Source organism: Oryzias latipes, chromosome 15 (assembly GCF_053564925.1).
Source record: "Oryzias latipes strain Hd-rR chromosome 15, Olatipes_Hd-rR_3.1".
NCBI lineage: Eukaryota > Metazoa > Chordata > Actinopteri > Beloniformes > Adrianichthyidae > Oryzias > Oryzias latipes.
In genome coordinates, this window is record NC_136251.1 from 28,260,885 (window position 1) to 28,276,377 (window position 15,493).

At 42.0% G+C, this 15,493-nt stretch overlaps 1 protein-coding gene across 2 annotated transcripts; it reads right to left on the minus strand.

The window, feature by feature from the left end:
• Window positions 1–535: 535 nt before the first annotated feature.
• ppp1r21 (protein phosphatase 1, regulatory subunit 21) lies at window positions 536–14,408 on the minus strand. Of its 2 annotated transcripts, none has more exons than XM_011484650.4 (22): window positions 13,822–14,408; window positions 12,539–12,607; window positions 11,720–11,866; window positions 11,542–11,643; window positions 11,306–11,470; window positions 11,161–11,219; window positions 10,691–10,785; window positions 10,438–10,490; window positions 9,944–10,093; window positions 9,767–9,868; window positions 9,595–9,683; window positions 9,384–9,520; window positions 9,194–9,286; window positions 8,921–9,048; window positions 7,204–7,353; window positions 7,001–7,093; window positions 6,587–6,856; window positions 6,247–6,282; window positions 6,032–6,148; window positions 5,736–5,834; window positions 4,658–4,786; window positions 536–1,499 (listed from the first exon to the last, which is right to left on the minus strand). In XM_011484650.4, the coding sequence occupies exons 1-22, from the start codon at window positions 13,879–13,881 to the stop codon at window positions 1,470–1,472; spliced, it is 2,373 nt and encodes a 790-aa protein (XP_011482952.1). In that variant the 5' UTR covers window positions 13,882–14,408; the 3' UTR covers window positions 536–1,469. The 2 variants fall into 2 exon arrangements, with proteins under 2 accessions (XP_011482952.1, XP_078787484.1); XM_078931358.1 differs by lacking the exon at window positions 13,822–14,408 and adding an exon at window positions 13,597–13,720.
• Window positions 14,409–15,493: the final 1,085 nt, after the last annotated feature.

Consider the following 15,493-nt stretch of genomic DNA (forward strand, 5'->3'; position numbering starts at 1 on the left):
AAACCACCCACGGAGGGTGAGAGGGGCGTTTTTTTTTTTTATAAAACAAATAGACACATTTGTTTATTTATAAAATGAACCAGCTTTGGTACATCGGTTTGCAGGACCACAGAGGAGAAACTTTGATGACCCAAACGGACCTCCGGGTTCAGGGAAATCGAGGAAAGCTGAGGTGACAGCCAGAGACGAGACGATGATGACGACATCCATCTGCCACACAGAAAACCTTTTCATCTACCTAAAAACAGTAGTTTTAGTCCTTTCCCAATTCCTTCACAGATGAATCTGTTTACCCAGGCTGGATCCAAATCTCCCCACAAAACATGTGACGACACCAGAAGCTGAAGCCATGCTGTAATTTTTCCAGGTCCAGTCAGCGGCGCCGCCTCATTTCCCAGTGGTTAGGGTGTGTTGAAGCCTGCTTAAATTACAGACCCTGTTCAATCGCCGTCTTCGCTCTCAGCTGCAGAAATGCAGCTTCGTACATTTGGTTAGAATAATAACCATCCAGGTGAACATCAAAGCCGACAGCACGTCCATTTGGAACAAGATCTTTATTCTGCTACACACATGTCTATGTGCTTTTATTTGGACACAATGTGATATACAAGTTTCCCAGTCGTTTCCGCTCGTGTTGGCAGGTTTTTTTGCCGTAAACAAAGACGCTTGAATGAAGACAAAGGTGGTGATTTACAGTAATCCACCTTCTGCCGTGACTCGCAAATTGTTTATGTAATGCTTAAATCTCTCCGACGTGATTCAGAAAACTAACTTGTTATTGCAGACACAAAAAATGTAATTAGAGTGCAAAATAAAGATTTTCTTCGTCTCAGTGAAACAGAACAATGACATCTTTTAGATTGAAAAGCTCTTCCACTCTTGCTTTGCTGCAGAGCAACTGAAGACAAAATGATTTAGTCACAAGCTTCAACATGTCCCCCTCCCTGTCGGAAAAGCATCTTTTTATGCTCTTCCTCCTCCCAAATAGAGTGAAGAAGCCACGTTGGGACTCTCTTTTCCTGATTCTAGGGCACCCTGCGTGACCCTGGAACGTCCCAAACTAACGACGTCAAATGAGATCCCACCCAAAAGCTTCCGGACAGTATGGAGTCGCCGTGGCACAAATAGACTAAACTGCTCACATGCAGCCGCAGCCATGTTTGCATAACTGAAGATAAGCAGAACGGGGTTTTTCCTCTATCGCAGACAACATATGAACAGGATTTGGTCTTCAAGTCTGGGTGTCAGTAAAGTTTCCAACTTCACTTGTTTCAGCTCTTCATCTCCCTCTCAGCAAATGTCCCCGGGGCGGAAGTTCAGAAACCGTTTCCACCAAAACGTTTGACGTGAAAGAGGTTTTCATCTCCAGGTGGTGAGAAGGTGGAGCTCCTGTGGACGTCCCGTGTTGGTGTCCACAGGCTGCCTGGAAGCTTCACATCAGCATCTTCTCCCTCCCATGCTGAGCATCCCTAGCGGCTCTTGTTCTTTTTGGTGTTTACCTAAAGGAAAATCCAAAAGCATCAATAATCGGCTAGAAGAATACATAGAAAGGTTCTTCAGATCTGCAAATATCTTATTATACTTGATTTAAGATAAAACAACGAGATGTAACTACTTCCTTCCATAAATCTAAGTCATTTTGAGCTCGAAAGCATTTTATTTTAATCAAAATCTCTAAAGAAACCCCTTTTTCTTTATTTTAAATCATATTTTTCATTTCCTCTGTGATGGTGAGCAGTCTAGTTTTTTTAGATTTAAGAAAATGTGACAGTTTCATTTGACTCATAACAATTTTTTGTTTAAATGTGTCATTTTAGTAGATAAATATGGTTTAAAAAAACAAGTACATTTGGATGAAAATAGGATCGTTTGTGGGATACTTTGTTTGAATAGACCTAAATTAAAGATATAAAACCTTTTTTTGAGTAATGCATGCTTATTTTGAAATATATTTCAAAATGCAAAATACATAAAGATGTGAGTTTAGAGCAGATTTCAGATGTTTTTTTGTCTTAACCTCTTCAAACCTGAGCCAACCCTCTACACCAGAGGGTGGGTAAACTACGGCCCGCGGGCCGATCCGGTCCGCCTCCTGAACAATATCAGAGACCCGTGTTTTTTATTTTCATCTGGCCACACGATCAAGACGTGACATTTTATTCCCCCCTTCTGCAGTCGGTGCTCCAACCTGAAACCCTCTCAAATACAGTCTTTCCTTTTTTACGTCGCGGTTCATCTTTCCCGGTTTAGCTCATTCTTTTAGAGCGATTCTGCTGCTTTTTTTCCAAACAGCGTAACCTGTTCTGTGTCCTGATTGGCCGAAGACCCTGTAAACAGAAACAGAAACGCGGAGCTTTTCAAACTAAAGAAATCTGTGATCAGTTCTTTATTTTCATTCTAAGACCCTGGAATTAATTTCTATGAAGGTTTGAGAATTTAAAAGTATGAAAATGTTCATATCTGTCTGAGAAAAGTGTAGAAAGTGTGAAGTGAGGATTTTTACTGCCATAAACGTTTGTAATCAGACTCCGTGGATTTCACAGATCACGGTTATTTTTAGAACGTTACTCCTGCAATAAACGAGGGATCTCTGTACTGGTGAAAAGGTGATGCAGATAAATGCTTAGCTGCAGCAGAAGACATAGAAATGTTTTTTTTTTTTATTATTACTGGATGAGAAACAGACATGCAGGACACAGCTGCTCAGTTTTAGTGCAAACTGTGAGACGTGAGGAGCTGCAGCGGGAAAATGACGGGAGAGGATCCACTATTTATTGGTTTTTCTTTTTAATGTATATTTTTTCCTGACCTTTTGTCTTTAAAAATCAGTTATTTGGTAATTTTTTATTTCACAGTGTTATTTATTTTATTAAAAGGATCATGAATGAATAAAACTTTATTATAGGGCTTTACAATTAAAGAAAGATAAAAGAAGTTTAAAGAAAAAGTCTTACTGTGGCCCTCACTAGAAAAGGTTTGGGGGCCCCACTCGAGCATCCATGTGGTGTTGGAAGATTTTTTGGTTTTCATTCTTCCAATCATCCAAACACCACATGAACGCAGCATTTCTCTAAGTTTGACATGAGGAACATCAAGCCGTTGGTGCAATTGGCTCTAAATTGAGAACAAAAGTTTTAACCTAAAATCCTCTAAAATGCTCCATTTTAAAATATAATTTTCAATCCAAATCCTTTCATCCAGATTCCATCTTATGTCTTTCTCACTCCACGCATCTGCTCCTGGTCCGGCCCTTTTATCCAATTTTAAAACCCTATGTGGCCCACGAGCCACAAAGTAATTGCCCACCCCTGCTCTACACAAACGGGTTTAACTCCGCCCAGGTTGAGGCAGAGTTAAACCCGTTGAGCCACGCCCATTGTACGTGATTTAAAGGTGACGCTCAGCACAAACACGTTTTGAACAATTATTGGCGATTGAAGAGAAAAAAGAAGTAAGAAAGAGTGAAAGGCAGTTGAAAAAAAAAAATGTTCCCAGGAAGAAGTCGGCTCTTGTCGTTGGCTTTAAGCGATCGGTCATCGCATCAGTCGGGTCCACAATGGCGCCTTTGGATTTGCCTCCGACTGTTCGCCAGAACTGCGATGAACATGACATGAATGACATTCTGTTTATTCACTGCTGCGTCTGCGAATGCATTTTCTCTTTGCTAGTGCAAAATGTGAGATATATTTAAAGCGGGTTAATGGCCTTCGAAGTGTGCATGATCAGAAACTAATGGGCTTCCCGGAAGCAACTGTTCGACGCGAAGGCTTAATTTCTGATAATGCACACTTCATAGTTAATCCACACACCCAGCAGCTAATCAGAATCGAGTTTTCACCCGGACCGTGGTGTAAAATGAGACAAGAGCCGCTTCCTTCATGACCGGCATCACACTTTTGTTCAGTCTGCCTGTCGCCGTAAATAAAAAGGGCTGTTTTATTTTCCAAAAAAAAAAAAAAAACTCTAAAATTAAAATAACAAACCATTTCCTGATTTAAAAAAAATGTACATGGCGAGCTTTAACTTTAACATCTCAGGATCCACTCCTGAATCCAGTAGGTGGCGATACTGCGCCTGGAAACTTGTCAAATGCGAAGAAAAAGACGGTAATTGCGTTGAGGAAGAAGAATCCCATACAGGGAGTGGAGCGCAACGCGTTTGACCCCGCCCTCGCTGAGCCACGCCTCTGTCTGCACACTGCAGCCAGGGGTACGTACCCCCAGTTGGGCAGAATGAAATACCACAGCAATATAACCCAAAATGTGACGTCTATGCATTAAAAAGAAATCTTCCCATTCTTACCAATCTGCCATTGGCAGACTTCATTTTTAACTTGCGACAAGGAAAAAATCCTCCCATATTCTCTACTTTTGACTTGTTTTGAGATGATTTCCAGCGTATTCTTTCAGATTCTGAGAGCAAGTTTAGGCTGGTGGGTGTCCTTCAATAGAAAATTGCCAGCTGTGGATCAGAACAAGTGGCAGCCTGCGCCTCGCAGGCGTGAAGCCGGGGGGTGTGCGTGCGTGCAGGAACAAGCACGGCTCAAAAACACACCTCTCCTTTGCCTTGAGCTTGAGCTTAATGACCCTCTAAGATGATTCCAGCAGGTGCCTTTCCCTCTGAACCCCCCATGAACAGAACCTGAATAAGGAAGTACCTTGCTGCCCAGCTTGAGGGTGTCAATCTCCTCCCTCTGCTTGCTCAAGGTCTCATTCATGCTGCAGAGGTGGTCGCTCATCATGCTCAGCTGGTCCTCGTAGCTCCTCTTGGTCGTAGCCAGCTCATCCTGAGAGGCATCATTCTGTTAGTCTGGAGATCTTCATCCTCATCATCATCATCGTTTTAATCTCTGAGGGTTTAAACTTTCTGTGTTCATCCCTCTGTAGTCTCCAAGCCCATTGGTGAGTCGCCAATCTGGTCAGCTGTTTACAGTGACGCAGGACTGATATCGGCCCCCCCCGTTAGTATAGTTTTTATTCTAAATTTAACCTGAAGGTTTCAAAACGCTTTTAGCTTTGAAACAAACAAACGAGATACTACACCTTAGAATAAATCCCAGTATAGTGAAGCTTTGGCTGGTTTTAATACGTCCTTTATATTGTTTTGAGTTCGTTTTTTAGATTTATGTATTTGGATTTTGTCTCTGTGTTGCAGCTTTGTTATAAAATATAAAAAACAGTTTGATCTCAATTTTCTTTTCTTTTTTATTTGCGGAAAAGAAAAACATTTAGTAAGGGTTAATGGCTGAGTCTATTATCAGGAATTAACGCACGCCGCGGACGCCTAAACCGTCCGGCGTGAAGCAGAGTGCGTTAAATCAGATAACGCCCACTTTGTCGGCCATCAACCTGCTTATACCAGGGTCATTTGCAAAAGAAAGACATATTTTTTTTGTTTTTAGTACTTTATTCATGTTATTTTTTCAGTTTGTATCACTTTTTTCACAGGAAGCAGACTATTCGTTAGGTGGTGCAAATAGTTTTGTGTGGAATTATTGTGTAATATATTAGGGGGAAAAGGAATTTGGGGTAAGCTTTAAACATGAATATAACATAAAGATAAATTAACAGAGCAAATTATAAAGTATAAATAAGAAAAGCTACTCAGACTACTAAGGGTTGTGTTAAAATGTTCATGTCTGTCTGAGAAAGGTGTTTTACTGCCTTAAAACGTCTATAATACTTATTACTTTTTTGAGAAGGAAACGTGTGCCATAAACTGTGATCGGGTTTTACCTGTAAGTGCGTGATCTTCTGGTTCGCCAGTTTGACGTCTTCACTCAGAGTCTCTCTGGCCTTTTCTGCGATAGTTAATCTCTTGGCCAAAGCGCGGCACTGAGAGAGAAGGAAAATATTGTTTATGGCATCGCTAAGCACACTGCAGTCTGAAACCAGAACATGTGCTCCTTGAGTCGAACAAAAACGTAGCAGGTGAGTTGAGGTTCTGAGGAAAACATCTCTTCTCAGAGGGTCAGAGGAGCAGGAAACAGAGCGGAAACAATAAAAAAAAATATATTAGTAAAGAGCGTCACCTCGGAGTGAAAGTGCACAGCTTTGCTATCTGAAATCTGGAGCTGCGTGGTGAGCTCCCCAACTCTGCACATGTAGTGACTTTTTATCAGCTGCTCCCGGGACTCCTCGTCTCCCACCTGCAAGCACAGACACAGCATCGAGCATCCTCAGTGTCCTCGCTCAGAAGACCGTTCCCATTAGAAAAATGCCTTCCAAAGACTCTGCTACAACTCACATGATCAACTGAAGGTGTGGTGCACAACATTCCAACCTGGTGGAGAACAAACACTGAGAATCAGCGGTCAGACGTAGAAAGAGTCCAACTCAAGAACTGAGATAAGAAGAAAGTCAAAGTGGGAGGAAGACAGGAAGTAGAGTTCAGTGTGAACTCAGACAACAGTCTTCCACTTTTCTGCCACATCAGCAAAGTATGAGCTCCACTGAGCAAACCCTGAAGGGGAGTCACAGAAAACAAATAGTGCTGCCTTTGTAACATCTAATCGCACACAAAGCGCCGGAAGCAAAGGACTTTCTTTCCCGTCAGAATCAAACAGCAGCTAGAACGGTGACGGTACCAGGCTGGTGCAGAGAGCCGTCGTCGGCGTCTGCTGCCCTGCGGGGCTCTGCTCCGCCTCTGCTTCCTCGTGGTTTGGCGGGGGTGCGCCTGCTGCTGCCGCCCTCTGCGAGTCTGGGCTCCCCCCCAGAGCCGCCGCTGCGAGCTGCGCTTCCAGCTCTGCAATGCGCTGGTTCTCCTTTTCCAGCCGCACCTTCCCCAGCTGGGCCTCCAGGAGCCAGTGCTCCTTCTCCTGCTCCAGGCGGGCGATCTTCTCCAGGCTCTGCTGCACCTGCAGGACGCAGCGGACAGTGAGCAGGACCCCGAAAACACTCTGCAACCTTCAGCTTTTACATCCACTGTACTCCTTTAGATGCTTTGTCACTATCAAAACTGTCTAGATTTGCTGTAAAGCCCCTTCAGGAGGGCGTGCCACCTGCTGAGTGAGGCCCTCTCTGCTCTCGGTGGAGCTGGTGAGGACGCGGCGGTTCGACAGGGCTTCACTGTACGGGACAGACGGGGCTCTGGGCTGAAAGACGGCAAGAAAAACAAGTCTGCACGCTTTTATCCCAGCAAGCATTAAAGCAACAAAATCAGAATAAAACAAGTGGAATGAACCTAGTGAAAGTATTTACTGACCCTTTTGAGAGCATGAATGAAGGCAGCTGCTCTCTTTTTGTTGGCAAGCATGCTCTCTGCTTGCAAAGGGTTGAGCGTGACTGTGCTGCCTCTTGGACTGTAGCCTGAGGATGTGAAAAAGTCCAAGTTGTTGCTGAAAAAAGTAGCGATCTGCAACAAAGAGATCCGTCATGAACACATCAATCCCACATGTTTGAGATCTACTAGAAGAAAGAAAGAGAATATTAAGACCACATATCATGAGCCGTAATAATAAAGGGTTCTGCAGCAAATTGGAAATATTACCCAAGTCCTGCTGGTTTTACACATTTGCTGCTAAGTTTTCACCTTAGTGTAAAAATAAAACAGTAATTCAATTTTAATGTTTTGCAGCAAAGATCAAGATCAGCTTCAAGTGAAAATGAAAAAAACAGACTTTAAACTTGAAAAGAAAAGTTGAAAACTGCTTTAACCTCAATATGACATAAACTTGAAGGAAATATTGAAAATTTGAGAACCCAAAAAGCTACACAATTTTCTCTCCCTTTTCGCTTTCAGTCTGCAATTTACGGTTCGGATCAGAATTTTTGTTATACAGTTGGTCTTAATTTTATGTGTGGGCGGAGCTTTATGCCCATTGGCTACTGGGACATGAGTCACATTGAGTAAAAGAGGCTATGGTGATCCTTGGGAGACAGTTATCACTACTGTACGCCACATCAGAGGAGGTATGACACAGGCGGCGCCAACAACAGACGCCATTCTGAGCAGAAACGACAACACCATAACCTCGAAGCCCCGCCCCCACCTAGAATTAGGCGCCCTGCTGAAAAAGTCTGAGTTGAAACTGACAGAAATGAAAAAACAAAAATTGAAAATGCAAAACAGCAGCTGTCACAAATAAAGATTTGTTGTTGGTAACAGTTTTAGGTTTATGTTTTTTTTAAGTTTCAAAATTACAGTTTTATTTTAGCTTTTTAACATTTCCTTCAAGTTAACAATGTGTCATTTAAAAGTTTTGAAATTTGATTTTTCATTTACCAAATTAGACACACTCCAATGAAAATTCTGTTTTTGGTGTTTTTAACATTTTCTTGTGACATTTTTCTGATGACAGAGGACATGTTTGAATAAATTTGTATTTCTGAGAATTTTTTTCAATTGAAATTGTAGGGAATTGGGAGAAGACGAAAAAAAAATTGCGTTTTTGTGACGTAGAAACTACACTGGGCGAGCCACAAGCTCCGCTCCATTCTGATGAATCCACTTGCAAACCACTAGATCCGTGTAGGTCTTTGTCTTCCTCGTCCGAGCTGGAATCTGACCAAACCTTACGTTTGGATAGCTCCAATACTACTCGCCATTTTTTTGTTGTACCAGTAATTTTAGGTTGAGCGTGAGAGGGGCTGTAAGCTAGTGGGCGAGCGTGTGAATGGATAGGTGACGGGAAGTGGGGGTGAGGTTACGCCAACAGTCCCGGCCTCAACACAGAGGTGAATTGTTAATGAACTCCTGCTGCTCTGCAGAAACTATGTTCTAGAAAACGACACCGATGTTTTTATTTTGGCTAAAAAAAAAAAGGCATCTTTATATATTTAAAAACTCTACTGGGAACGCTTTGAAAATCGATCAGAAGGTGATGAGTGGGACTTTAAGCTAATCCTGACTTGACCTGGTGCACTGCTCAGACTGGCGTGGGGTTGAGAGATGGCTGCGGTCTGCCCTCTGCTGGTCATACCTTGCCGGTGCTGCTGGTCAGCGAACACAGCGATCCGAGGAGGCACTCTGTGGTGGTGCAAAGTTTCTGAGTGACAGTGGGGAGCTCCTGCTCCATGCTGGCCTTCTGGTTGTAATGCTTTGACATTTCTGCAGAAATGAAACCAATAAAGCCACCAAAATACAATTTCATGACATTATAAATCTTAATACTCAAGTTATATGCATGTCTAAGCACAGCATATAAGAAATTCTTGTCGATGGTTGATGGCTTCGGGTTAAGAAGAAGAAGAACCTTTAACAGAGTCGTGAAGACTGTGCAGGCAGGCGGCGAGCTGGGTAAAAACAGCTGCAACGCTAGTCTGTGGCATGGCGTCCTGCCGAACACCTGCCACATCAGGCGAATATCAGAGAAAGAAACTGTTCAAAAACATCTATTCTTCATCAAAACGCCAGATTTGACACATGGTTAGATGTCACCTTACAGGGTAAGGCTAAGAGGTTGATGTAGTTCTGCAGCTTCTCAAAGACAGATGTTACTTTCTTCACGTCACTCTGTAACTCCTGGTTTTTGGCTGTCAGAGCAGCGGTGCACAGAGGAGCCTCACACTCTTCCTCCAGGCTAAAAGACGTAGAAGGAACAGAGATCAGTAAATTCTTCCTCCCTTCTATCTTCTCACACAAACAGGTGTCCACCTTTTTAGCTGGTAAGGAAGAATCTTCTGCAGGAAGTGGGTGTAGGAGGAAAAATTCGAGGCGAAATCCCTCAGCTTGACCACGGTCTCCTTTGGATAGAGATAAAAACAACACAAGTGATGTTTAAGAGATGGTTTAAAACCTCACAAAGGCACTCATGCAGAGAACTCACCAGTGCTGTGACGGTGTCCTCTGTGATGCTTTGGTACAGCTGTACAAAGCTGTCCTCCAGGGGGCGCACATACACTGCATTCTCATGTAAATACTGAGAAAACTGGAACACAATCAGAGAAGTGGACATGTAAAAACCGTGCTGTCATTTTTCCTCGTTTGTGCACGCTTTCCTCACCTTCTGGTTAAGAGGAGAGATGGGCTCGATGGAGGAGTCCAGAGGGTAGATGTGGATGCGCTGCTCTGTGTAGGAGTGGAAGTTCAGCAGCGCAGCCACCAGGTCCTGGATGAAGCTCAGGGCCTGGCTGGCCACATCGCGAGCCTTCAGCTGAGGCCAACACAACAACGCAGAGAAAATGCTCACTCACATGTTGTACCAATAGTAAAGCAAAGCAGAAATGAATTTAAATTAGGCAAAGGTCTGGGGGGAAAAAAACAGCAGAAAAGCCCCTTTAAACAAATGCTGCCTCCTTCATTTTTGTTTTATTTTCAGTTTGATATGCCTGTACATGAAAACATGACTATGCAGGCTTTAATTCTCACCATCTGACAGGTCACTGCCTGAAAACGGGTTTTTAAACTGAAAAAAGGATCCATTTCCCCACATTAGCATGAACAAAGAGGATGAAGTCTGCTTTCTGAACGCTAAAGACGTGTTTGTTGTGAACCAACCTGATGTCTTCGGTTGTGGGCGGGCACGTTCAGACTGTTGTAGTCGCTAAATTCTGCAGAGAGGAACGAGAAAAAAACATTCCACCTGACAAAATCATCATGATCTGTCAAATCTAGCTTTGAAGATATATATCCCACAATCCTCTGTGTTTTGAGTGGGGTTACACAGCTTTCAGCACAGCGGCGTGCTGTTTACGGCGTCTCGGACCAAACCGGTTGTTTTTGTCCGTGCGGCCTGATGCCAGTTACTCACTGGTGTCGTTGAAGGGCACTTTCTCCTGGATTACACTGCTGCTTTGTTTCATCTGCGTCCGGAGCTCCGTCTGACACCGTCTCAACTGCTGCTGACTGCAAACGGACGAGAAAGCCAGACGGCTAGCGCATTAAAACACGCTGAATCCGGTAAAAAATGTGGCCTAAGAAATGTCCTTTACTTTGGAAAGAGAGGGTTTTTTTTGTAAGATGCATGTTCCTCATTTGTAGTGTATTCTATATTATTGCAGTCACACAGTGAGGCTGACTGAGAGGAAGCATCAAGGAAAATCTTAGTCAAACTGTCAGAAATGAAGTAGGCCTCAAAGCCAGCAGTCATTTCTGAGTGTGACTGTAAGACATGTGATGTTTCACATACATTTACAACATTTAAAAAACAAAAAAACATCATAAGCCATATTTGCAGCACATGCAGTCTCTGATTACATATTAAAGTTTCTGCAGATTTACCATTCCTCTGATCGCACTCTGCACTCTTTGGCTTCCATCTCCAGACTTTGTGCTTTCACCTGTCATGAAAAAAACAAACAAAATCATTTTAAATCTATCTTGACTGAAGCATATATGGACAAACAGAACAGCTGGAGACTCTCACCTCTAAGCGTGCTTTGTCCCCCTGCAGCCGCTCAATTGTCTCCACGTATTTTTTGGCGAGTCCGTCCACGGCGGTTTGATGCTGCTCGGCGTTCTTCTCCAGCTCCTCGAGTCGGGCCTTCAGCTCGGCCTCCCTCTTCCTGTGCTGTTCATCGGCTTCGTAAAACTAACAGTACAAAAGAAATGGCTGCAGGTGGAGCCTCAAAAAGTAAAAAATACTGAGACGAAGCTGCTAACCTGGATGTGAAGCCGTTCATTTTCCTCGATCTTCTTCTGCAGGTCTTCATCAAAAACACTCTGAGTCTGCAGGCCGTGTTGGGAGGGAGAGTCTCCTTTACTCTGCTCAAAGACAAAGACGCATTCATGAGAATTATTGTATGACCGTCCAAAGGCCTTCATCCATCATCATCCTCACCTTCCCCTTCTTCCCTTTGGTTTCACTGGCGACTAACTCTTCTTGCAGCAGCTCCACCCTCTTGGCCAGCTGCTGGTTTCTGAAGCTGAGGCTGTCCATTTCCTGCTCTTGCCTCCTCAGACTCTGGTCTCTTTGTTTCAGCTGCTCCTGTCGATGTTAAACAGCAAAATGAAGGATGTTAGGGTTTACGGAAAACCAAAAAGTGTTCTAGTTTATAAGCACTAAAAGCTGTCAGTGCAACAAATATGAATTTCTTCTTCACTACAGTTGAAGCTAAAAATCCAACATGGAAAACGTGATCCTCGACGTCTCCTGAGAAACCTTTTCCACAACACTTACTAGGGTCACCTTTATAACATTCAATCTTATATTACAATCATGCTAATATTTATCTCTGCTACTCCTTGGGATTCTCTGGTATTTAATTCCTACTAATAAAATGTGTAAATTAAAAGAAATTTATAATAAATCTTGGAAATTTTGAGTTAATTAGGCAGTTATTAGTTATCAGAGATATTAATAATCGCCATGACATGTTTCTAAACCAATAATTTCATGTGTTGATTGCCATATTGCTGCATTAAAGAATGTCTGAAACCAATGAAAAGGATCAAAATGGATGCCATTAAACCTGATCCTGTTAAAACTGAGGTTTATTCAGACGAACTGGATAAAGTAATTGGATAGATTAAAGGTGTGCAAGCAAAACACTGAAACCCTCAAGGGCTCCAAGTTTAGTTTTGGCATCAAAGAGCCACAGAAGTTAAATGTTTCTGATGTAAATGAGTCAAAATGATCCGCTTCCTTTGTGCAGTTTACCTTCAAAGTGGTAGAGTTTGCTTGTTCGTCTACTACTGCCTTCTTTAGCACTTGGTTCTGGGCTCGGAGCTGTGGAAAAGTAAACAGCATTCTATATTGTTAACATTTTTTACATAAAAAGAACAAATCTCTATATCTTGCATTTAACCATTTCTTAAAGGAAGTACTATTCACTCTTAAACTAACAAGACAAGTACTTCTTTTGGCAGAACAGACAGTGACCTAGTCAGCACTTTCTCAACAGGATCTGGAGTTTGGCAAAAGGGAAGTTCAGAGATTAACAGGAAACAGCTCAAACTACCCGTGGCGTCAGCTGAGCTCAACACCAAACAACACAGAAACACGACCAGTTCTGTTGAAGGAGAAACACACCAACGACTAACAGTGAGCGCAGATTTGAAAGGCTAACGTGCATTTATATAAGTCAAAAAAAACTTTACATTTAAAGTTAATATTTTGTGATTTGGCAATATTTTCCAGTCCCCACTTTATAGATAAAATATTCAAAAGAGTGTCAATACATTTTACACAAAGAAAGATGTTTCGTACTATTCTGTTATGCAGAAAATACTAGTTCAACAATCTTTAAGAAAACTAATGCATTTATTTATTTGTATGTAGGTATTTCAGACAGTAATGATTGTTATACTTGGATGTTTTAGTAAATTCAGATAATTATACAGACATCAGGTGTGTGACATTCCCTTCAAACATAGCTCTAAGTCATCCAATTAGGATTCATCCCAGAATAATTATAATAACAATGCAAATATTGACCCAAAAACACGCATATAGAAAGATTCTCAGCAGCCTGCGTCGAAACACCTAAGACTGCATCTTCTTTTGGTTTAACAGCCTAAAATCATCAGCTAAACTAAAGCAAACTCACCAGGTTCCAGCAAATCTATCTACATTAGATCTATGATAGAAGAAAACTCTAAATATCTGCAAAATACTCAAAAACAAAATTCTGCGCACACACAAAAAAAAACTAGTAGATCCACAACTGTCGGTGCCTGTAGGTGACAGTGACCTACATTTACAGCAGTTTATCTCACCTCATGAAAGCGTTGGCCTTGTTGTAAAGACATTCCCTTAATGCTCAATGTACTGAGCAACAGTGTCTTAGTGCTTCGTTTATTACTTAATCCTAACTATCTAAGGTTGTAATCTGTAACTGAGCATGTGACTGGTAGGCTGGATTATGGTACAATAAATGCTCCTTCGTTGCACATTCATTTTATTTCATTTTTGTTTAAGACACAATAAAAGTTTTCGCTTACCTTAGAGTACTCCTGTGCTAGCTTGCTGTACTTTGTCTGCAGGTCTGTAACATTAGCCATTGTTGCTTTTTGTCGATGATAATGTGTCGTTTAGTTTCTGATCCCTTTTGTTTTGATAAATTCACAGCTGGAGTGTCCTCCCAGCTAGCAAGACGAAGATCTGACTCGCAGGCGGGCAAACCCACCGATTCCTCTCTTCCTCGGAGATCTAATTTCCTGGGGACCGGGAAACATCGGGACGGTTAGGAGTCCCGAGAGCTGAACGGTTTCCCCCGCTAATTCATGTCCGACTAGCGGTGTTGTCGGCACTAGTTAGCCGCGGCAGAGCTAGCCGGCTGCTAACCAGCGATGTAGCAAAACAAATCCCGAAAGTGAAGTCGGCGGCCCGTTCCTGTTAATGTCCTTTAACAAGAACTGTAGCGACAACAGCGTTCACAAAAATGATTTAACAGTGAAAGTGGCCGCTGACAAGCCGCGAATCCTGAATAATTAAATCATGTGGCGGAATAATGTCAGGTTCTAGATAACCCGCAAAATGCAGCCGAAATGATAGGCGTCCGGAAACACTGGCGGTAGGGTCAGAGTTCAAATGAACTACCCGAAAGTGGGAAGGGTGCCACCTAGCGGCAGAGAGGGGAACGGCAACAGAGTTCAATGATGAGAGAAAGTAATGAATGAAAGTTCAGAAATATCTTATTTTTAATGCAATGCAGGCTTCTATTTAATATACTATAAATATATTATATAATATAAAATAATATAATATAAAATGTGATTTGTGTCATAGTGTATGTACGTGAAAGGAACCTGAACTGTATGAAACTACCAGCACATATCTAATGCATGACGTGTACGAGAGAATATTTTCTGATAATAATCAATAAGCACTTGACAAAAAAATCTGCACTTGGTCTCATAAGAACGGGATGACGACAACTATGCAAAAATATAAACTGAAAGAACTCAATAGGGGTGAGATCATACAAGTTTGTGTCTTTGTATTTTTCCATTAAATTCCACTTGACTTCAGTTAATAATCATTATATTCAATGTGACCTAATTATGTATTGTATGCATTAAAACATCTTTGTGATCCCGAGTAACTACAGTTAAGATCAGTGCCTCTTCTTTTGACGTTCTGTTCATTTTTCTTTGATGTCTAATCGGTTTTTATTTCTGAAATGAGTTTGCCATCTCTGCGTCATCTCCTGCTGCATTGATGCTTGAAACAAACCAATAAATCAAATCAAATCCCGTTTGATTGCGCAATCCAAAAGTTAATTAGATGTTAACACGTTGCACTTTACCCATCTATACTTTTATGCCAATTGAAATGGTTATACTTTTGTACTTTCCCTTTAAAATGCGCATGACCCCATTTAGACTCGAAGTGAAATGACATGTTGCTAATGCATCCATCATAGCACAAATCCTACATGATTAATTTGATCTAATCCATTATAATCTCTTGGGGATTCTTTTTGTTTTTTACAGTGCAGCATTATATATATAGATCCATATATTTTTATTTTCTGTGCTTCAGAATCACAAATGTAAACAGGCGAAACACAAACTTGTCACACGCGCATCACATCCAGTGGCTCCGGCATTGTCTGGTTGCCTGGCAACTGTCGGCGTGGCGTGGTTGCTAGGGCCATGTGGGAGGGGGGGA

What these genes read in the sequence shown, in the direction of transcription:
- ppp1r21 (XM_011484650.4), bottom strand. Translation starts at nt 13,881, where the DNA reads ATGGCTAATGTTACAGACCTGCAGACAAAGTACAGCAAGCTAGCACAG. An exon ending in AGGACACCGTCACAGCACTG is followed by an intron (nt 9,684 to 9,766) that starts GTGAGTTCTCTG and finishes CTCTATCCAAAG; the next exon opens with GAGACCGTGGTCAAGCTGAG. An exon ending in GAGAGGGCCTCACTCAGCAG is followed by an intron (nt 6,857 to 7,000) that starts GTGGCACGCCCT and finishes TGCGTCCTGCAG; the next exon opens with GTGCAGCAGAGCCTGGAGAA.